This window comes from Salmo salar, chromosome 22, assembly GCF_965601325.2.
Source record: "Salmo salar chromosome 22, fSalSal1, whole genome shotgun sequence".
In the NCBI taxonomy this organism is placed as follows: Eukaryota; Metazoa; Chordata; class Actinopteri; order Salmoniformes; family Salmonidae; genus Salmo; species Salmo salar.
This window is the reverse complement of record NC_138312.1, coordinates 17,417,412-17,440,004: the sequence shown is the minus strand read 5'-3', so window position 1 is coordinate 17,440,004 and position 22,593 is coordinate 17,417,412. Positions and strand designations below refer to the sequence as shown.

The 22,593-nt window shown below is 43.2% G+C and overlaps 1 protein-coding gene across 4 annotated transcripts in view; it reads right to left on the bottom strand.

Moving 5' to 3' along the window:
- Positions 1-271: 271 nt before the first annotated feature.
- The window catches only part of LOC106582865 (semaphorin-3F), a 103,971-nt gene continuing 81,649 nt past the window's right edge, over positions 272-22,593 (bottom strand). For 2 of the 4 annotated variants that reach the window (XM_014166429.3, XM_014166431.3), the window contains 12 exons: positions 21,248-21,364; positions 20,816-20,955; positions 19,300-19,414; positions 10,688-10,757; positions 10,396-10,540; positions 9,929-10,151; positions 8,815-8,903; positions 8,658-8,699; positions 7,346-7,503; positions 6,428-6,495; positions 6,090-6,223; positions 272-4,290 (listed from right to left, as the gene is read on the bottom strand). In XM_014166429.3, the coding sequence (XP_014021904.1) occupies positions 3,853-4,290; positions 6,090-6,223; positions 6,428-6,495; positions 7,346-7,503; positions 8,658-8,699; positions 8,815-8,903; positions 9,929-10,151; positions 10,396-10,540; positions 10,688-10,757; positions 19,300-19,414; positions 20,816-20,955; positions 21,248-21,364 (1,739 nt within the window). In that variant the 3' untranslated portion in view covers positions 272-3,852. Of the gene's footprint in view, positions 4,291-6,089; positions 6,224-6,427; positions 6,512-7,345; positions 7,504-8,657; positions 8,700-8,814; positions 8,904-9,928; positions 10,152-10,395; positions 10,541-10,687; positions 10,758-19,299; positions 19,415-20,815; positions 20,956-21,247; positions 21,365-22,593 lie in introns of all 4 variants that reach the window. The other 2 variants (XM_082967400.1, XM_082967401.1) reach the window with 1 other exon arrangement.

Below are 22,593 nucleotides of genomic sequence, written 5' to 3'. Positions count from 1 at the left end.
TACCATTTCGTGCATTTTTTTTTTATATATTTTTTTTTGCACTGGCCCCCCGTGGGAATCGAACCCACAACCCTGGCGTTTCACACACCATGCTCTACCAACTGAGCCACAGGGAAGACTATATAAACAATATTGGTCTATCTGCAAAAACAAATTACAAACACCTGTATGCCGATGACACTGTTGTGTACGCTATTGCCCCCATGGTTTACAAGGCTCTTTCGGAGCTACAATCTGCCTTTGTCGAACAGAAATTGGTACTTAATGCAGGTAAATCCAAGTATATTTTATTTTCCAAAACACTTAAAAATGTATCTGATGATTTATGCATGAGTACTTTGGATGGTGCCCACATTGATCGTGTCCCCACTTAAAAATATCTGAGCATCTGGATTGATGATATCTCTTCATAAATATCTTAATTCTATATGGCCGTTTTATTCAGAGCTGTACGCAGTATTTGGTTGTGGAATACCGCATATGATCCATTGGTTTCAAATGAAGACCATGATCTTAATTCAGCTGGCCATTGTGATTTTTTTCAGGGCGAGACAACCATGACGTTGGCCAAATGTATACGCTTTTGTTGTCCGGATTTGTTTACACTTCAAAGACAATATGCGTCTTCGACTACCTCCAGAGGCGGTCAGGAAGATCTAATCACAATGAGATCACAATGCGTCTACACCTGTCGAGAAATGTGGGCACAATCAGCATGTGGACAAGATCAGCACAACAGACATGTTAGAACAAGGTATAAAAGGGTCTACTGTGTCAGTTTGGCCATGAGCTAGATCGGTCATGGAGAAAGTGACTCAGTCTGGTGCTGCCTGGTAAGGGTCATTTCTAACCTAAGCTGTCTAGGCTTTTACAAGGTGTGGAAATCCTCAAGGCCCTACTTTAACCATGCAGTCTCCCATGGCCTTGTAGTCAGCGCCATCCTCTAAGGCAGTGTTTCCCAACTCCGGTCCTCGAGTACCTCCAACAGATCACATTTTTGTTGTGGCCCCGGACAAGCACATCTGATTCTACTTGTCAACTTGTCAAGTTGAATCAGGTGTTTTTGTCCGGGATTACAACAACAATGTGTGCTGTTGGCGGTACTTGAGGACCACAACAAATCATACAGTCCATTTGATCATAGTGAACATGATATCTACTAGTAATGAGGGTATAGGCCATGTGATTCCGTATTGAAATATGAGAGGAGATGCTAAAAATGTTACAGTTGAAGAAAAGCTCTACGCATCTATTTCCTCCCAGGGTTCCATCTTAGATAATAACAGAGCGTCACTGTCAGTCAAGCTGCCAATGATGACCTTGTCTGCCATAAATGGCTGGTAGCTCATCCTTCTCTCTCTGTGGTAGCTTGGAACATTTATTCCCAAAGTTTCTGAGTGATACACAAAATATAATATGGAAACGTCACACCATACATCAGAATAAAAGTAGAGCATTATATTTTATAAAATATAGAGCTTTAATTTATTAGTCAGCAACAACAATGGAAAGGGAAGAGAAAGTAATTTACACAAGTCATTACAATAACATCACCTCTGTGCATTGAATCTTAACTGATAGCAAAAAGAACACAAAAACTAAATACAAAAACAAAAGAAAAAAAAGACACCGTAAAAATACCAAGAAATTGTACAATCATTTTTTTGCTGTAACACCCTGTTTTCAACTGGAGGAGAGTAACAGGGGCCGTCTGGTTTTATTCTGGGAATGAATACTATCCCATAGTGAAGAGTGGAAAAGAGAGCATATCAATATCTGTCGGTACATTACACATAGTAATTGTCCTCCATTTTGTTTTATGCTGCACTGAGGCTGTCCCTCATGCCTTTGCTGACGTTTGACCATACTGTACACTTGAAGAACAGAAAAACTACAACAGTTTTTTTTGTTTCATAATTACAGTACAAATACATATTCATGCACACAATGAATATTTTGGTTATTGTCACAACGTTGTTACAATGTTTTGTTGTGTAAGGAGGACATTTATTTTTTTCACATGTAAAGTCGAAGAATCCAAACGCACCGGTAAATGAAAAGAGATGGCTCTTAGTCTGAACCAACATGGCTGCTCAGTGAAAGTGATCTGGGCATTGCCATAGATTATCCATTATATTGATCAGATACTCCATTGACCTCTCTAACAATGAAAATAAATGCCTTTAAAAATGGAAGGTAGTTGGTAGGAGGCAATATCAGGTGGGACCATTTTAGCCAATGAGAAGGCAGATACGAGTGTGATAAAAGGCACAACACCGGCTCAAAGTTGCTGGGATATGACGTGTCCTACTTATATCAGTACATTCGTAACAACCTAAGCATTGCGAAACTTCCGTTCGATCAAATAAGCCACAATAGCAAATAAGCCATTACATTTTTTGTTAACCAAATTCGACACTTTCATTGACCTCCATACAAAAACTCTTTGCTTGGTGAGAGGAAAAAAATAAGAAAAAATGGCACCTGCTGGTGAAGACAGATTTTGGGCCCAGTTTTCCCTCTCGCTTCGCCTCTTCCTCTCTGGAATCGCTTGATCTCAAACTGAATTCTGCTTTGTTTTTGTTGACCAAAAGGAAATGTATTTGGCCAAAGTGTGCTCGGTTTGGCCCTGGCCAATGTTTTGAATATCTTACACCTTCCATAAGATTCAATTGAATAATTTGAAGGTAAGAGAATAATGCCCTTTGTGCACAACCTTGACCCTTTACTGTACCTCACACTCAGTCCCATTCGATGTTTAGATCGCAAAATAAACCAAACAACGCTCGTAGACATCCTTAAAATGTATCTTTGATAAGTATCTACAGTGTTTTTTTCCCTTCTGAGTAAGTTTACTTTCTGATTCTCACAATGTCATTTACCACAATGTAGCTGCTGAAAGGTAAGGTTTTAATCCTTTTTTCATTCTTTGTTAAACAATCTATTCGATTGACCTGGCCGTTCAATAATAACCTTAGTTTCAACCCCCCCCCCCCCCCCCCCCCTCCTTTTCACGGACTCTGGTAATCTAGAGATGATTTCATGCATAGGCTACATGGCAACACTGTATTTAGAACAATTGGTTTGCCTGAGTTAATGGCACATACTGTACAGTGAGGAATAACCAATGAAGCCGAAAATAAATACCATCAACCTATTACGGGAGCCAATTATGCCTAGCAACAACAGTATTCAACATAGACATTTAGACAACAGGTTCACAGGGAGAATGGACACCTAGCCAATGAGTGGGGCCATTTGTGCATCCTCTGAAATTGGAGTCAGGAGTCTTTGTCCTTATGCACTGATTGTGAATTTACTGTATGTTCAAACAATTCCTGGTTAGCCGAGAATATGAGCATTGACATTCAGTCAAGGCAAACAAGAAACCATTATATCCCCATCTATCCCAACCCTCGGTTAACGTATCGGTTTACACAATGACCCCTTTCAGCTTTCTACCAACAGAGTTTACATTCCAAACAGAGCTGTCAATGTCGAAAGATGGAAAGATTAAGATTTTTGTAATGACAGTAACAACAATAATACAATTAATAACAATTATACAATAACACTTACCCAAAAGGTACCTATACACAAAGAGCATTTTTCTATAAGTACAAAGAAATCCACAGAATGATACTATATACAACCTACAATAAATACTGTGTATCATATACTTTATTGTTGAAAGGGATGTGGGCTGTGTTTGTTTGTATGACTTGTTTTTTTTCCACTTCCGTTTCTTTTATTTGTGGTTTTTGATTTTCTTTCACCTCGTCAGTCTCTTGAATTGAGTCTTTCCCAGTTTCCCTGGGGTGCGGTTGAAGTTTGGGAGAGTTGAGGGACCCCTCATGTCTCCACCTCCTCCTCCTCGTCTTCTCCCTCACCGTGATGTCGGCGGTTGCGTGGTTTCTTCTGCTCCTTGAGCTCTTTCATGTCATTGGCCTTGATGGCTCCCATCATGGGGTCTCCCAGCTGCCAGTAGTCCTGACAGTACTGGTTGATCAGGCCCATCTCTGGCTGGCTCAGGATGGTCAGCAGGTCCTTGTATTGACCCGCGCTGGGCGTCCAGGCGCTGGACTGGAGAGCAGATGGCCCCAGTCCCCCACCCTCCACCAGGACGTTGTTGACGGCTCGGCCGGACAGGACCACCAGCTGCAGCTTGACCAGCGTGTGTTTGAAGTTCTTCTCTGTGGCCGTGCACTGGTAGACCCCGGAGTCTGAGGGCTGGAGAGAACGCAGCAGCAGACCTTGCTCTGTCTTCAGTACTCGCCCGTCAGAGCGCATCTGCGAGAGAGAGAGTTATGACTTGAATCTACAATGATGAAATGAGGCACGATGTAAAGCCAGGGTAGTAACATCAGTGGAGAGGCCAAGCTGACAGCTAATCTCCTGTTCGGCAGCCCAGCACCACCAACCACCTACTATATCAATATATCAGTGTTATGTCTACCTGTACATTCTTCCACTAACATGATCCACATTGATCTGCAGTTAATCACGACAGTCAATTCCACTTCAATAAAAGTGCTCTAGTGATGTTTTCCAATGCCTCTCGATGTATTCCTGAAACCTATCCAAGAGTTTGATTAGCTGCTGACGGCTTTTACACCCAGAATCATATGGGCTGAGCAACAGCCCAGCCAATTGAGCCGAGCCAATGGGGAAAGGCAGCATCCAACCGAAAAGTCAAACAGAACAGACGTTACACTATAGCTTCACAATAAAACTTAATGAATAGCTTCAGGGTGAGAAACTATGAGCAGGTCTTATGTTGTTTTATGGATGGGCCCTCCCTTTGGGTACTGGGACAGTTTGGGCTTTATCCCTTCAGGTTGAAAACCAACCACCTGGTTATCATATCTGTATGGCTGTATTACAGTATTACATCAATACACTGACAACAGTAATACATCAATAGACTGACAACTTCAGCTTTCACATGAAACATACTGCAGCCTGAGGAAGACCCTTCGGCATCATTATGTAACAGAATGAGAAGTGCAGTCGACAGAGGGGAACATCATGTCCTTCGTGGGAGATTTACTCCTAAGCCAATCCCACTTTATCTGAACAAGATCACATCCCCTGTCACGAAGGTGATGTATGGTTTGAGTTACCTTAGGTCATAGTATACCAAAAACCCATATATATATATATATATATATATATATATATATATATATATATTTTTTTTATTATTATTTTTTTTTTTCACCTTTATTTAACCAGGTAGGCTAGTTGAGAACAAGTTCTCATTTACAACTGCGAACTGGGCAAGATAAAGCAAAGCAGTGCGACACAAACAACAACACAGAGTTACACATGGAATAAACAAGTGTAGAGTCAATAACACAATAGAAAAAAAAGAAAGTCTATATACAGTGTGTGCAAATGGCGTGAGGAGGTAAGGCAATAAATAGGCCATAGTAGCGAAGTAATTACAATTTAGCAAATTAACACTGGGGTGATAGATGAGCAGATGGTGATGTGCAAGTAGAAATACTGGTGTGCAAAAGAGCAGAAAAGTAAATCAAAACAATATGGGGATGAGGTAGGTAGATTGGGTGGGCTATTTACAGATGGGCTATGTACAGCTGCAGCGATCGATTAGCTGCTCAGATAGCTGATGTTTAAAGTTAGTGAGGGAAATATAAGTCTCCAGCTTCAGCGATTTTTGCAATTCGTTCCAGTCATTGGCAGCAGAGAACTGGAAGGAAAGGCGGCCAAAGGAGGTGTTGGCTTTGGGGATGACCAGTGAGATATACCTGCTGGAGCGCGTGCTACGGGTGGGTGTTGTTATCGTGACCAGTGAGCTGAGATAAGGTGGAGCTTTACCTAGCATAGACTTATAGATGACCTGGAGCCAGTGGGTCTATGTAGCGAGGGCCAGCCGACTAGAGCATACAGGTCGCAGTGGTGGCATATATATATATATATATATATATATATATATATATATATATATATATATATATAATATATAATACGTCTGGGCTCAATGGGCAGAGAGTATAGATCGCAACAGTGTTTTGGGAAAAATACTAGTTTGAGTGATATTGTGTGTGTCATAGATGGCCACTCACCTCTTTCCGGCGGTCACTGTTGTCCCTCTGCAGGTGCCACTTGATGGCGGCGTGGGGAGAACGGGCCTGGCACTCCAGGAAGCTACTGCTGCCCTCCACCCCATACTGCACCATCTCCAAGGTGTTCTTATTAGCTGAGAAAGACACCATGGCAATCATAGATTCAGTATAATTTCCCACAAAGACCAAAAATCCAAAAGAGCAATGTTTTATTTCATATCTATTTGATGAAAATGTTGCCGTGTGATGGCATAAATAAAGTCAATGAATGAATGAGATGTATTCACCACCACTGAAAATTTCTACTCCATCCACCCTCTGGCACACACTGGTCTTACCATTGGAGTTGAAGCCCCTGCACTGCCGGATGGGGTTCCCGTACTTGACGTCCTGCCTCCGGCTGCGTCTAAAGGGGTCAGACCAGTATTCCCGAATAAGAGAAGAGAATAAATTACCAAGCAAATGCAAAGCCATTCAACATTCCATAGAGTCAGTCAACAATCTGCCATAAAACATTGCATGCAGTAGCCATTCAACGACCTATAGTATAGAGCTTTTCAACCATCCAACAATCCATATACTGGAAGCCATTCAACAATCTATAGAGCCAGCTAACAATCCATATACATCAACCATCCAATCTATAGAAACAATTCAACAATCCACATAACCATTCAACATTCTAAAGAGCCATCCAACATTCTAAAGAGCCATTCAACAATCTATAGAGCCAATTAACAATCTATTGAGCCATTCAACAATATATAGAGCCCTTCAACAATCTATAGAGCACTTCAACAATCTATAGAGCCATTCAACAATATATAGAGCCATTCAGCAATCTATAGAGCCATTCAACAATATATAGAGCCATTCAACAATATATAGAGCCATTCAATAATCTGTAGAGCCCTTCAACAATATGTAGAGCCATTCAACAATATATAGAGCCCTTCAACAATCTATAGAGCCATTCAACAATCTGTAGAGCCATTCAACAATCTGTAGAGCCATTCAACAATCTGTAGAGCCATTCAACAATCTGTAGAGCCATTCAACAATCTACAGTATAAAGCCATTTACAATCTATAGAGCCATTCAACAATCTACAGTATAAAGCCATTTACAATCTGTAGAGCCATTCAACAATCTACAGTATAAATCCATTTACAATCTGTAGAGCCATTCAACAATCTACAGTATAAAGTCATTTACAATCTATAGAGCCATTCTGAGCAGCTCATGCTGATGCTCACCTCTTCTGCGAGGTGGAGTAGCGGGAGCAGGACTTTCCGTCCCAGGCGCAGTAGGGGTCCCGGGCCAGGCAGCAGTCAGCACACGCCTCCCCGTACACATCACAGCGGTGGAGGGCCAGGTGGGTCACACCAAGCTCAGAAGACACGTAGAGCTGTTGCTGTGAGAGTAGAACGCAAAGGAGGATGTGAGATCCCAGCTGGATAAAGTAGGGGAATATCCAATATTTACCACAGATCAAGTCTCAGTGCAGAGGGTTACAGTGGCCAAGAGTCGGTCAAAGCTATAACAATGTAATATGATAATATAACTATTAAAACACATGTAAATATAGTTTGCTACTTGGAAGAGTTGCGAGCACACTGGGAAAGCTCATCTTTACTGTATAACTAAGATTTCCATTGTCCCAGGAATATGCACCTTCAGCTTTTACGATCAGCTGTTTTGAATTCATCATTCTTGGCAGCCTGTGTAAAATTGTAACCCTTTCTAAGAAGGATGTCATGTCATGTATCCAAGGCCAACTATTTTAACCACAGCGAAAGACAACACTAACTTAATGCGTTTACCATATTTCTCTTTTTATTGTTTTGACCAGACTGCAGGCATTCTATGAATTATGAAGGGAAACATTAGTTCAACAGCTTCATATAGGTAGCTCATGGCATTCTTAAATAATTTCCCTTCATTTAATTCACTCCCTCCTCTTTATCCTTCAAAATATATACTACCGTTCAAAAGCTTGGGGTCACTTAGAAATGTCCTTGTTTTTGAAAGAAAAGCTCATTTTTTTGTCCATTAAAATAACATCAAATTGATCAGAAATACAGTGTAGACATTGTTAATGTTGTAAATGACTATTGTAGCTGGAAACGGCTGATTTTTAATGGAATATCTACATAGGGGTACAGAGGCCCATTGTTAGTAACCATCACTCCTGCGTTCCAGTGGCACGTTGTGTTAGCTAATCCAAGTTAATCATTTTAAAAGGCTAATTGATCATTAGAAAACCATTTTACAATGATGTTAGCACAGCTGAAAACTGTTGTTCTGATTAAAGAAGCAATAAAACTGGCCTTCTTTAGACTAGTTGTGTATCTGGAGCATCAGCATTTGTGGGTTCAATTACAGGCTCAAAATGGCCAGAAACAAAGAACCTCCTTCTGAAACTCGTCAGTCTCGTCAAACACTCACTGTATTTCTGATCAATTTGATGTTATTTTAATGGACAATTTTTTGGGCTTTTCTTAAAAAATAAGGACATTTGTAAGTGATTTCTAAGACTATTAGGTAAGCTTATACAGACATGCTTACCCTTTTGGACGAAATCTTCATTGTTGTAATTGGAGTTGGAACCTGGAATGTGGAGACAATGCATTGATGAGTCTTCTAAAGTATCTTTATTGAAAATAGACGTGGATATAGGCAGAGAGAGAGAGAGACAGACAGAAGAAAGACAGTGAGTGCTCACCTTGAACACCTCAACCTCCTCCAGGACCAATTCTTCAGTCTGCAGGTCGTCTTTGGGCAGAACAATCACCTTCTGAACCGTCCCCCTGTCTGTGGCCCAGGGAAACACCTGAGAGTTAATATTACTACACACACCTACTGTGGCTTGACACTACCCTGCCTTGCTGCCTGTCAATCAAACAGCCCTCACTATAGCCCCCTCTCAGTCTGCTTATGTAAAGGTTAATCCTCATTGCTCATTCCATCAGGCTTTATACTTCAGTACTCTTCACCTCTTTCAGACAGCTCTCTCTCAGTGTTCACCTTTGTGCTCCCCTATATGAACATCCTCTCTTTCACTTGCTTAGTACTGCATGTCAACTATCATAACGTTCTCCTCTTCCTCCCTGCGTCCCGTTCTACAGGAGCCCAAAGGTAGGAATTTCCCCCAGACAGCCCAGCCGCTCCCCAACAGAATGGCATGTTTGATTTCTGCACCCAGGCTTTCCTGAGTGCAGGATACCTGAGATTTATTATGACTCTCAATGTGCCCCAACGCAGCGATGAATGCGTGCTCCTGACGGCGGCTCAAAGGAGAGACATTCCACTGACTCCGGGCACAGTGGAGCACGGTGCACTCGTCTAAAAACACTTTAGTCTCCAAGAGACGCAGAGCAGAACAAAGACGGAACACAAAAGGGATAATGTGCTGTACGTATTGGAGAAAAAAACGTAAAATCTCTACTGCTGCACTATGCAGGTGGTGAGATTAGTGTAATGGATTTCTTTACTGTAACCCCCCACCTCCATTCCCCCTCCTCTCACCCATTCCCCCTGCCCTGCAGGTAGAGAACTCCAAAGCTTTTACTTCAAGTGAATGACGCAAAGGACGACCCTGTTTATTGGTTAAACATCCATTTTGACAAAAAGGGGTCAGAAGCTTTTCTCCTGGTGATAAATGATAGTGGGAAAGACACCAGGTCCATCTGGCGGAAGTTTACTCCTTTGTATTCCTTTCAGAAGGAAATCTGTTGAGCATCCTTGGACATTGTACAAAGAGTTATAGAAAGTAACGCTAATGTGACTTTATGTAGGCCTACTATATTTCACGTGTATATAGACTACTGACAACTCACCAGTTCCCAGGAACAGCACTTCATAGTTCCCGTCTGCGGCGGCCACCTGGTCCACAGTGATGGTGGTGAACTCGTAGTCCACGTTGGTCCGGACCACCAGGGGGCGCTTATGCATTGGGTACACTGCATTGTACATGTTGGGGTGGTTCCTCATGAAGTTGATGACTTCATCTGGGTAGTCTTTGGTGGACTTCATGTTGGGGGTAAACGTTCCACCAGGGCACTGTGGTTGCAAATGAAACGAACATTAAAACTTTGCCTCTCACCACAGAAACAACAACAACAACCACTTATCCACAGCATCATCATGGGAGACATGAGGACTCTTATAGCAGGAGAACACGGCTATGGAGGCTAATGTTTGTGTCCTGCTTGACAGACAGATGGTTTCTATTTCAAGTCTAAGTGTCTGTTATGCCAGCTTGGTTTGGTATTAACACTCATGGTCATGGGAGGGTGAGGCTCACCGTCCCAGGTCGAGGGTAGGGGATCTTCCCAGTGTAGGCGACCCACTGGTAGTTGGGCCCTTCTTTGTGGGCGAAGGGCCCATTGAAGACCTGGCGGATGTCTGCCATGGAGTAGACACACACTGCTGAGCCCCTAAACACTGAGCTGTGTGGAGAGGGGAGAGACAGACAGTTCATCGGGTTAAGAACTGAAACAACTAATAGGGACATCATATGACAACGAAAGTGTATTTAAATAATTATTCTTCAATGTTTCGAATAAAAGTTTCTGAAAACAATTTTGACCACTCACCCCGAGACGGAAAAGACTCCGTAGATAACAGGATTCTTGGTATCCTGGGTCGGCTGTATGTAAACGTCTCCTTAAAGAGATACACAGCAAGAATCACGTCAGTGCAAAGAGAAGCTAGTGTTTACAGAGGTCCAGTCAATCCGCCCTTCGCTTTTCACACCTTTTGGCAAAACCTGAACTCCCATCAGAACAGCTCTGCTCTTAGGGATGTCAAACAGGAGGAGCAAATGCACACAATGTCTCTCCTCTCCTCTTTTAGAGGGCAGGTCAGAGATCAGAGGCATGCATTTCATTTCTCTTTATCATCACATGAATCGTTTCTATTTCACTTTGACCTGCATTGTTGGAGCTCGGAGCTTAACATTTTCACTGTACCCTGTGATTAGACCTGCAACACTACATGTAACGATTCAACTTCTAATCTGAATTTAATGTCAAGCTTTGTGTTGCTTGAAGACGTTGTGTGACCGGACCACAGTCATGCAGTGGCGGCAGGTAGCCTAGTGGTTAGAGTGTTGGGCCAGCAACCGAAAGGTTGCTAGATTGAATCCTCGAGTGGACAAGGTAAAAATCTGTCGTTCTGCCCCTGAACAAGGCAGTTAACCCACTGTTCCTAGGCCGTTATTGTAAATAAGAATTTGTTCTTAACTGACTTGCCTAGTTAAATAAAAAATGCAGTGGGCTTGATGGAATTGGAGATAAACTAGCCTAGCAGTGAGGATGGGGTCAAAATGAAAGGAGGAGAAGATGTGGCTAGCTTCTTCCTCCAGGGCTGTACGACTGACATCCATCATACTGCTGACGGAGCAACAGGAAACTAACAGAGACAAAGTCCACAGGATTCCTCCCTAGGCCAAGGTGAAGGCTAGAGTACTGTCTGTACAGTACAATATATGATAAAACAAAGACAAGGTGCTTCAGAGACCACACCTTTGAACAGTAAGCATTCTATCCATGAGTGGATATTCCCAACTGAACCCAGAGGGTAAATGAAACTCATTATTGAGCATCTATGTATGCAGAACAATTAATAAAATAGACCAAACTGGGACACCATATAAAGATATACAGCTATGGAAATAGCAATGAAACCCACACAGTTGCCTGAGGTGTCTAGGCTTGAGTGAGACAACATGATTGCTGTGTCACCTGAGAGTTTTCTCCAGAATCTGAGTTATTTAATATGTGACGAACAGACACTTTCCACTTCCTCTGTCCAAGGTTGGGAGGGGTGGCAGTTGGGCTTTGTTCTAAGCCCTAGAGCAGGGGTGTCAAACTCAAGCCTAGTGTCTGCTGGTTTTTTGTTTTTCCTTTCAATTAAGCCCTACACAACCAGGTGAGGGTAGTTCTTTACTAATCAGTGACCTTAACTAATCAAATCAAGTACAATGGAGGAGTGAAAACCTGCAGACATTCCCCCCGTGGAATGAGTTTGACACGTGCCTTAGAGGAAGATGGAATCATACCTCTGGGGGGTCCCAGAGAGAAACTACACACGATTTGGCCAGTTTATTTCTGGTTGGAGCCCAGGTGGCTGCAGAAGGAGACCTACTTTAGATCTGATTGGCCTCCGGCCAATAGTGATAGTCTCTCCCCGCTGGCCTGCTTTCTGAGTGGCCCACAGTCTCCTCTCAGGAGTCCCATCCACCTCAAAGAACAGAACTCAATAGTAAGTCCGACTACTTGTGTGTAGTAGGGGAATGGCCATTGGCCAGAGGATAAAGACACTGCATGTCTACATGCAAGAGCCTGTGAAGAGCCTGTGAGAACTCGAATTGAAAGCATTACCATGCAATGGACACCAATGAGACGTATGATAAATTCTGCATGTCCTAGAGTCTACAATTCTTCCTTTTGCGTAGACTGGGCACATTGTTATTCACTAGGATTAGCAATTCGACATACTTAATAGAATACAAAGAGAAAGGCTGTCAGGGTTGCCATATAACAGATGAGCCCCACCAAGAAACACAGCTGTTCCACTACAGGAAGTGATGAATCAGATACCGTAGACTACACTGCAATAGCAAACAGCCAGAAAACCAGAGCTATCATTAGCTCAATACAGTTGGCTGTCCGAGTCGGTTGTCCCCCAAAAATGTAATTATTATTATGAGATAAGCTACTTGATTTGAATTAGAAATATTCTGACAAGGCAGTGAAGAGTTGGCAACAGGAAGGCTTCTCACTTGCATGTTAGTAAGAGCTGTGAATGAATCCAGACTCCAAAATTGCCCTTTCACCTTCCTACTTTTGTAAGGCAATAAAAATCTTGTCTTTACATTTTTCGTTTCCTCAAAAGTAAGAATGTATTTTTCCTAGAGCTTAGCCTGATATTGCCCTCTACCTCTCCCCCTTCTCTTTCAGTCTTGCTTTCCCTCTACCACTCTTGTTCATCTCTCATAAAGTCTTCTCTGTGAAATCCATGCGCAGGTACCTGCGGAATGTTGAAGCAGTGAGATTGATTAGAGTAACTTCAAACGTGTAAATATTGTTGATGCTCAATTTCATGCAATGCACTTCCTTAATTATATAAAACCATACAATCTAAACCTTTACAGTATCCATTTCTATAATTGCTTTGCATTATTCATTTTTGACATGGAATACAAGCACATGTGCCTGGATAAGGGCCTCTACCTTGTGTTTCAATTTACTGGGGGTCATTTGGGTGCAAGTTCTCAAGTAGAGCCAAAATTTTAACTCTTTCCAACTGTCAAAATCTCTGGGTCTCTGGCGTCCCAAGCTAACAGCAGCCACACATAAAACTGTTGCCACACAAGGAATACAGCTGGGCTGGAAGGCTCATCAAAGTTCACAATAATTACCCCAAGGTCCTCTTTACTTTACTACTACACCAATAGAGAGAGTGAAAATGTTCTCTTTATCCAGGCACATACCATAACTCCACCGCCACCATGGGGCACTCTGTTGAAAACGTTGACATCAGCAAACCGCTCGCCCACACGACACCATACACGTGGTCTGCGGTTGTGAGGCCTGTTGGACGTACTGACAAATTCTCTAAAACGACATTGGCTTATGGTAGAGAAATGAACATTCAATTCTCTGGCAACAGCTCTGGTGGACATTCCTGCAGTCAGCATGCGAATAACACACTCCCTCAAAGCTTGAGACATGTGTGGCATTGTGTTGTGTGACAAAACTGCACATTTTAGAGTGGCCTTTTATTGTGCCCAACACAATGTGCACCTGTGCAATGATAATGCTGTTTAATCAACTTGTTGATGTGCTACACCTGTCCGGTCGATGGATTATTTTGTCTCACTAACAGGGATGTAAACACATTTGTGCAAAACATTTGAGAGAAATAAGCTTTTTGTGCATTTGGAACATTTATGGGATCTTTTATTTCAGCTCATGAAACATGGGTGGGACCATCACGTTGCATTTATATTTTTGTTCAGTGTAGAAGGCACATAGAACTTGTTACCCTGCAGTACTGGATTAATCCTTCCATCCTTATTCTCACCTGTCAACACCACAACCTGAGCATGGACCGACAGATGTAGGATCTTCATTTGATCACTTCTTTGTTGCTGAGAATTTTAGTGGCATTCAAGGTTTAAAAAGGCTTCTAAAGTTTGTAATTTCCACTTTAAAATGTCAGCCCTAACACCCCCTACAAAATACACTACATGACAGAAAGTATGTAGACACCTGTTCATGATTTTGGAATGAGATGTTCAACGAGGGGGTGTTTGTCCCCCCTTTGATGCTATAACAGCCTCCACTCTTCTGGGAAGGCTCTCCACTAGATGTTGGAACAATGCTGCGGGGACTTGCTTCCATTCATCCACAAGAGCATTAGTGAGGTCGGGCACTGATGTTGGGCGATTAGACCTGGCTCGTCGGCATTCCAATTAATCCCAAAGGTGTTCGATGGAGTTGAGGTCAGGGCTCCGAGCAAGCCAGTATCCCGGAGTCGCCTCTTCACTGTTGACGTTGAGACTGGTGTTTTGCGGGTACTATTAAATGAAGCTGCCAGTTGAGGACTTGTGAGGCGTCTGTTTCTCAAACTAGACACTCTAGTGTACTTGTCCTCTTGCTCAGTTGTGCACCGGAGCCTTCCACTCCTCTTTCTATTCTGGTTAGAGCCAGTTTGCTCTGTTTTGTGAAGGGAGTAGTACACAGCGTTGTACGATATCTTCAGTTTCTTGGCAATTTCTCACATGGAATAGCCTTCATTTCTCAGAACAAGAATAAACTGATGAGTTTCATAAGAAAGTTCTTCGTTTCTAGACATTTTGAACCTATAATCGAACCCACAAATGATGCTCCAGATACTCAACTAGTCTAAAGAAGGCCAGTTTTATTGCTTCTTTAATCAGAACAACAGTTTTCAGCTGTGCTAACATAATTGCAAAAGGGTTTTAAAATGATAAACTTGGATTAGCTAACACAACGTGCCATTGGAACACAGGAGTGATGGTTGCTGATAATGGGCCTCTGAACCCCTATGTAGATATTCCATTAAAAATCAGCTGTTTCCAGCTACAATAGTCATTTACAACATTAACAACATCTACACTGTATTTCCGATCAATTTGATGTTATTTTAATTGACAAAAAAATGTGCTTTTCTTTCAAAAACAAGGACATTTCTAAGTGACACCAAACTTTTGAACGGTAGTATATACACTGCTCAAAAAAATAAAGGGAACACTTAAACAACACAATGTAACTCCAAGTCAATCACACTTCTGTGAAATCAAACTGTCCACTTAGGAAGCAACACTGATTGACAATAAATTTCACATGTTGTTGTGCAAATGGAATAGACAACAGGTGGAAATTATAGGCAATTAGCAAGACACCCCCAATAAAGGAGTGGTTCTGCAGGTGGGGACCACAGACCACTTCTCAGTTCCTATGCTTCCTGGCTGATGTTTTGGTCACTTTTGAATGCTGGCGGTGCTTTCACTCTAGTGGTAGCATGAGACGGAGTCTACAACCCACACAAGTGGCTCAGGTAGTGCAGCTCATCCAGGATGGCACATCAATGCGAGCTGTGGCAAGAAGGTTTGCTGTGTCTGTCAGCGTAGTGTCCAGCGCATGGAGGCGCTACCAGGAGACAGGCCAGTACATCAGGAGACGTGGAGGAGGCCGTAGGAGGGAAACAACCCAGCAGCAGGACCGCTACCTCTGCCTTTGTGCAAGGAGGAGCAGGAGAAGCACTGCCAGAGCCCTGCAAAATGACCTCCAGCAGGCCACAAATGTGCATGTGTCTGCTCAAACGGTCAGAAACAGACTCCTGAGGGTGGTATGAGGGCCCGATGTCCACAGGTGGGGGTTGTGCTTACAGCCCAACACCGTGAAGGACGTTTGGCATTTGCTAGGGAACACCAAGATTGACAAATTCGCCACTGGCGCCCTGTGCTCTTCACAGATGAAAGCAGGTTCACACTGAGCACGTGACAGACGTGACAGAGTCTGGAGACGCCGTGAAGAACGTTCTGCTGCCTGCAACATCCTCCAGCATGACCGGTTTGGCGGTGGGTCAGTCATGGTGTGGGGTGGCATTTCTTTGGGGGGCCGCACAGCCCTCCATGTGCTCGCCAGAGGTAGCCTGACTGCCATTAGGTACCGAGATGAGATCCTCAGACCCTTTGTGAGACCATATGCTGGTGCGGTTGGCCCTGGGTTCCTCCTAATGCAAGACAATGCTAGACCTCATGTGGCTGGAGTGTGTCAGCAGTTCCTGCAAGAGGAAGGCATTGATGCTATGGACTGGCCCACCCGTTCCCCAGACCTGAATCCAATTGAGCACATCTGGGACATCATGTCTCGCTCCATCCACCAACGCCACTTTGCACCACAGACTGTCCAGGAGTTGGCGGATGCTTTAGTCCAGGTCTGGGAGGAGATCCCTCAGGAGACCCTCCGCCACCTCATCAGGAGCATGCCCAGGCGTTGTAGGGAGGTCATACAGGCACGTGGAGGCCACACACACTACTGAGCCTCATTTTGACTTGTTTTAAGGACATTACATCAAAGTTGGATCAGCCTGTAGTGTGGTTTTCCACTTTAATTTTGAGTGTGACTCCAAATCCAGACCTCCATGGGTTGATAAATTGGATTTCCATTTATTATTTTTGTGTGATTTTGTTGTCAGCACATTCAACTATGTAAAGAAAAAAGTATTTAATAAGATTATTTCTTTCATTCAGATCTAGGATGTGTTATTTAAGTGTTCCCTTTATTTTTTTGAGCATATATATATATATATATATATTTTTTTTTTTACTTGTTTTAAGGACATTACATCAAAGTTGGATCAGCCATTTCACACATGTGTGTGAAATGTGAATTATTATGTGGATTATATATATATATATAATCCACATAATAATTCACATTTCCTGTTGCCGCAGGATTACTTTCCTGCTGTAGCAAACTGGCTCAAATGAAGATCCTACACCCGTATTTAGACCAGACATTATAACCCATCAGTAAACTGGAGCCTTGGCATGGAGCGCACCTATACCCAGTTAAACACATGCACTTCCTGGGGGTACAGTACCTGGAAAGTGTGGGCAGTGGCCACTGGCATCAGGTCTGTCTGACCTTTGCTTCCTAGTTCGGGATGTACTGTATGGATGTACTGTATGGACAGCCTGTGGCTAAGCTGAGTCTGCACTGTTCATTAGGAGACTGCAACAGCCCGTGTCTTTACACATTTACAGCTTTATTAAAGTAATATCCTGAACGGTGCACTGTACATGTGAACCAGTGCCAGCTCTCCACACTCCTCTAAACCCAGTGTGCACGGCATGTCTGTGTCAACAATGAGCCGACTAATAAAGACACAAAGTCATTTATAACCGTAGAGTACGCTACTCATGGTTTGGATATCCTTTCATTTACTTGGGCAAAATGGTTATATAGCACCAGTAGCTAGGTTTCCATACAATTGGAGGCAGATTTTCATGCAAACATTCTAAAATCTGCATAAAGAAAATATGTGCATTTTCCAACAAGTGGTGTGTTTCCACCAAACTGACTTGTTGCAGATAAAGTGTGTGATGACTTAGTGCACACAAAAAGTACTTTTTCGCTTCCATGTTCTTAATAAAAATCGAAAGTTCAATGTGTTTCATTTTAAACTCTACCAATAGTTTAGTCACAAAAACTGTTGCATTAAAAAGCAAATGTGCCTACTGGATGAGGCATGTGCGCTCTAGACCAGGGTTCCCAGAAGTTGGTCCTGCCCCCCCATTATTGGAAAGGAGAACAAGATCACTGTGCACTTTCACCACCCTGTGAAATTCTCTGTAAATTATTTCATCTTTAGCCTAATAGACTGCATGGTTTCCCGAGTCGTAGTGGGAGGACCACAGGCCATGTCATCGCGTGACTCCAAGTTGACTTCGATATGATGGTTGTTATGTCAATATTTGCGGATAAAGGCATTTCTATCGCCATTTCTCGCGTATCTAACAAATTATCTGTCGGCATTTATACAATTGTACCGAAACTTACTGTTTCCATCGCAGCTGTAGTGATTTTGTTTTATATACGATATTACTTAACTCGCATAAAAACTTTGGATGGCAACGTTACTGAGAGAAAAAAAACTTACAAGACTAATGCACACGCAAGCAGAATAAATCAACCATAACCTACAACGTAGTTCAATTAGGCATAATGCAAGAGTGCACTCTGGGACTAAAAACAGAGGTCAAATAGAAAGTAACACAAGGTTTTCATTCTTGAGGTTAGGACTTGTCAACTGTAGGCTCGGTCATAGAATAATCAGAACTCTTATCACTCCAACATTCTATTTAGAAGCAGTGAGACAGAGATAGAAAGACATGGTAATGGACTTGACAGTCCTGCCTGGCTACTTGATCTGTCTGCCACGAGGCAGCAAGCCCCTTATATCCAGTCTATTACAGGATGGGAGTGCTTCCCAGACACCTTTTACTGCACAGCAAGGAAAAAGGAGCCTTTTGTTTGAGACATCTTGAAAGAAAATAACAACTATAGTACCGGAGGGCGCGCAATTCCCATTACAGCATGCCATATGGGCCACAGGAGGATTGAGAGAAGGTTGTGTAATGGAAGAGGCTGCCATATGGGACAGAGACTGGGCTGTGTGCAGTGCAGCGCAGTGTAGTCGGGCACTTGTCAGGTGGTGGTATGCAGAGCTAAAACTGGCCTTAGATGAGCCTGGGTGGATAGTGCAAGCAGGGTTATAAAAGACAGGCAACACCAACTAGTTCCTCTATCAGGAGTGGGCATTTCCAGTCCTCAGGGGTCTGATTAGTGTCACCGTTTTGCCCCAGCCCCAGCTAACACACCTGACTCCAATAATCAACAAATCATGAGCTTCAGTTCAGAATGCTATTTGATTAATCAGCTATGGGGATGGAGAAAAAGTGTGACACCAATCAGACCCCCAATCAGACACCCCTGCAACTGGTCTGGAGTCCGTTCCAACACCATCATCTTTAACTGGTCTCTATTTGACACAGTTTTAATACCAACGAGAAACCTCAAGATATTCAACAGGCTGTCTGATTCCTCGCTCCTTACTTTGATGTGGATAGCGGATGAAACCACAGTAAAGGGGAGGAAGGAGAACTCACGGAGCTCGTCGAAGTGTGTCTCGATCCCGTCGGCCCCCGGCACTGAGCAGATGAGCCGTGCCTTCAGGAAAGTGCTCCACTTGTTGACCAGGCAGCAGTGTCCACCGTCATCATTCTGCAGCGAGAGAGGGGGAGGAAGAGGGGGGAGAAAACACAGTCTTCATCACACACACACTCACATCCTCTGTCTTCCCACCAAAAACAAACAGGTGGAGCCACCCACATACATTGTACATATTTTAAAAAGCAGGTCGGTTTTGAGAGCGGCCCTGCAAAACATTGAGAAATGCTTAGTTGTGGGGGGATGAGATGGTAAACACTGTCTCCTCTTATTTAGAGCCTCTCCCATCTGTCATGGAGCAGGGCCAAATTCCAGTCTACTGAGGGACAGCCAAACCCAGTAGATGTGATTTAGAGGTTTCCTCCTCCTTAACCAACACATTCTCCTTAAAGCACGTTCCACTTTGAGGGGGAAAACACACTGCCGTGTCATATATTTAAAAAATATTGCCGTAATAAATTGTTTTCACCACATATATCATTTTAATACCCACACGACTGTTGTAGGCCTGTACATACTGCACACTACCTTCCACACACATGTATTTGGAATAAATCCCTAGATGGGATTTGAAATTGTTTTCACAAACTTTGTACTCCATTTTTAGAGCAATTACGCTGTACAGTTGTTCATGTTTTGGGGTACGAGGAGTGTATAGAGCCAATAAAGTGAACGGCATTAAGAACATCCAGATGTGTATGGAAGTGAGAATGATAGAACAGCATCCCTGGGGACCAGTGTAAAAAACACTGAGAGGGGAATGAGTGTTTGTGTGCAGGGTCACCGCCTCACCTATTCAAATAAACACAGTGGTGAGCTGCGGAAGAACTGGAGCATGCACGCACACACACACACGGTGACTAACTGAATAAACACTACGCTCTCCATGTTTGTAAGCTAAGACCAGAAAGATGCACCCTAAGCTCCAAGTTTACCCTACAGGGACAAACACATTCCCTGTTTTTGCTGTTCTTCTCAATTTGTAGCTCTGGGGTAGAAGGTCAGGGCCGTGCTTTTATTAAGACAGTGTGTGGTTAATTACCACAGACACTAGAGAATACTGATGTCGAAGGGCTGCTGGGCTGGTTTAGAGGCTCTGGACTTTACCATGCTGTTAACTGAATACCTAATATACTACATCCTTTAGAGTTTTTTTAAGACTACCAGTCAGGAGAGGTCAGAGGATCATGGGGTCTTAGGTCAGAGTACCATCTCATGGACAGAGGCATGCATTGTACACAGGAAGGTTAAATAGACATGTGGATTTCAGCGAGTTAGTGTTAAGCTAACACAAGTAGTTCCACACCCAGAAAGTCCCAACGAAATTGGTTCCTTTTCCCTTTCTTAATGAAACTAGGGTTTATTTGTCATGTTGTGCATGTCACATGTTATTTGACAGTTCTGAGGTGAACGTGGCCTCATTATTAGTACACTCCATTCTGAGGCTGTGCTCACCAGGCAGATCCGACCGATGCGGGCCTGAGTCACGGGACTCTGGCCCATCTCAGCAGACGTCTCACGGAAGAAGAAGTACAGCTTGTCGTCATTCCTCTCTGCACTGTCAGGGATGAGCTGCACATGGACAAAGGAAGGGTCTGGGAGAAGGAGACAGAGGAGTGCGAGAAGCTTAGGAGGAGATTCATTTCACTGAACATCTGGTTAATATCATTTACAAACTGTCTGCATTTCGTGTTTATTAAAGGATTAGATTTTGTAAACATAAATATTATTAAACTTTTTCAATAGTTTTGGCTCACATGTTGACAAATGGTACTTTCAAATCCGTGCCATCTCATGCATAAATTACAGCACAGTAGTTTTAATAGCATAAACAAGCTCTTGTATAACACATATCTCGAGTGCCAAAGAAGCCATTTATTTATTTACCATTTAACCATCTGGAGTTATACTGGTCTGTACGCATGGCGGTCTGTTTCCCAGTACGGAAGATGGCAGAGTCTGTTCCCATGAAGTCAATGTAGACCCCAGCATAGAGTTCACCATCTGAGAGAAAAGGAAAAGAGAGACGGAAGGACAGAGGGAGAGAGAGAGAGATTAATCGGCTGAGCCAAATACTTTTGACTCTTTGATATAAAGCCAGCCACACCCTTGGCATGAAGGACTGAGGCTCTCCTTACGCAGAACCCCCCACTCCCATAATTAAACCTTTAGTCCCTGGCAGGTCTCCTGACAGGACCCTAGTGCCCAATACCTCAGGGCTTTCCATCCCCTACGTCCAGATACATATCTTTAGACTGTCATCATCACGGTGCCTGTGTAAAAGACATCTTTAGCACATAATGTGGACAAAGACAGATGAACAACACACATTATATTACACACTCATACATAAGGAAGACTGCACGGTTTGCCACTAACCAGGCCTTTTAAAGTTATGTACAGAGAAGGAGGACCATAGTCTTGTTAGTCAGTGGGGAGGCTGGGTGTTGGTCCTTCAGTTGCTGGTTGGGCCTCATATGACAGTAGGTGTCTCAGCATGCATTTGGCAGCTACGGAGAGTTCTCAAGGGTGGGGTTAACAGGACAACAGGGGCTCAGGGCAAACGGAGCAACAACTAAACTACTAGTATGTACTAACTAGAGTCAATACAGGCAGTTTTGTAATACCTGTGGCAATCGAAAACGCCTAAACTGCCAAAACCTGACAAACCAGAGGCCACCTCACTAAGATCTAACTTTGCCGTGCAAGAGAAACCGCATTGGCAGGTAACAATGGCGTGCATTGCCCCTGAACTTGAGAAGAATTTTGTCGTAATAGCTGAGGGATTCAAGACTTAATTTGCTAGAATGGATGCGAAACTAGACAACATCCACACTCTAGTTACTTCTCCATGCCAGCGGATCGTCGACCTTGAAGCAGCTGCTGAAAATACCTCAGGCCGGGTCTAAACACTAGAAACGACATGCGAAAAGCTGAAGAGAGACAACGAAATGCATTTTTTTTTAAATGTAATCTTTATTTAACTAGGCAAGTCAGTTAAGAACAAATTGTTATTTACAATGACAGCCTACCCTGGCCAAACGCAGCCGAAGCTGGGCCAATTGTGCACCACCCTATGGAACTCCCAATCGCAGCCAGATATGATACAGCCTGGATTCGAACCAGAAACTGCAGTGACGCCGCTAGCACTGGGATGCAGTGTCTTAGAACACTGCGCCACTCCATTACCCTAATAGCGAGGGTAATGGACCTAGACGGGCGCAGTAGGAGAC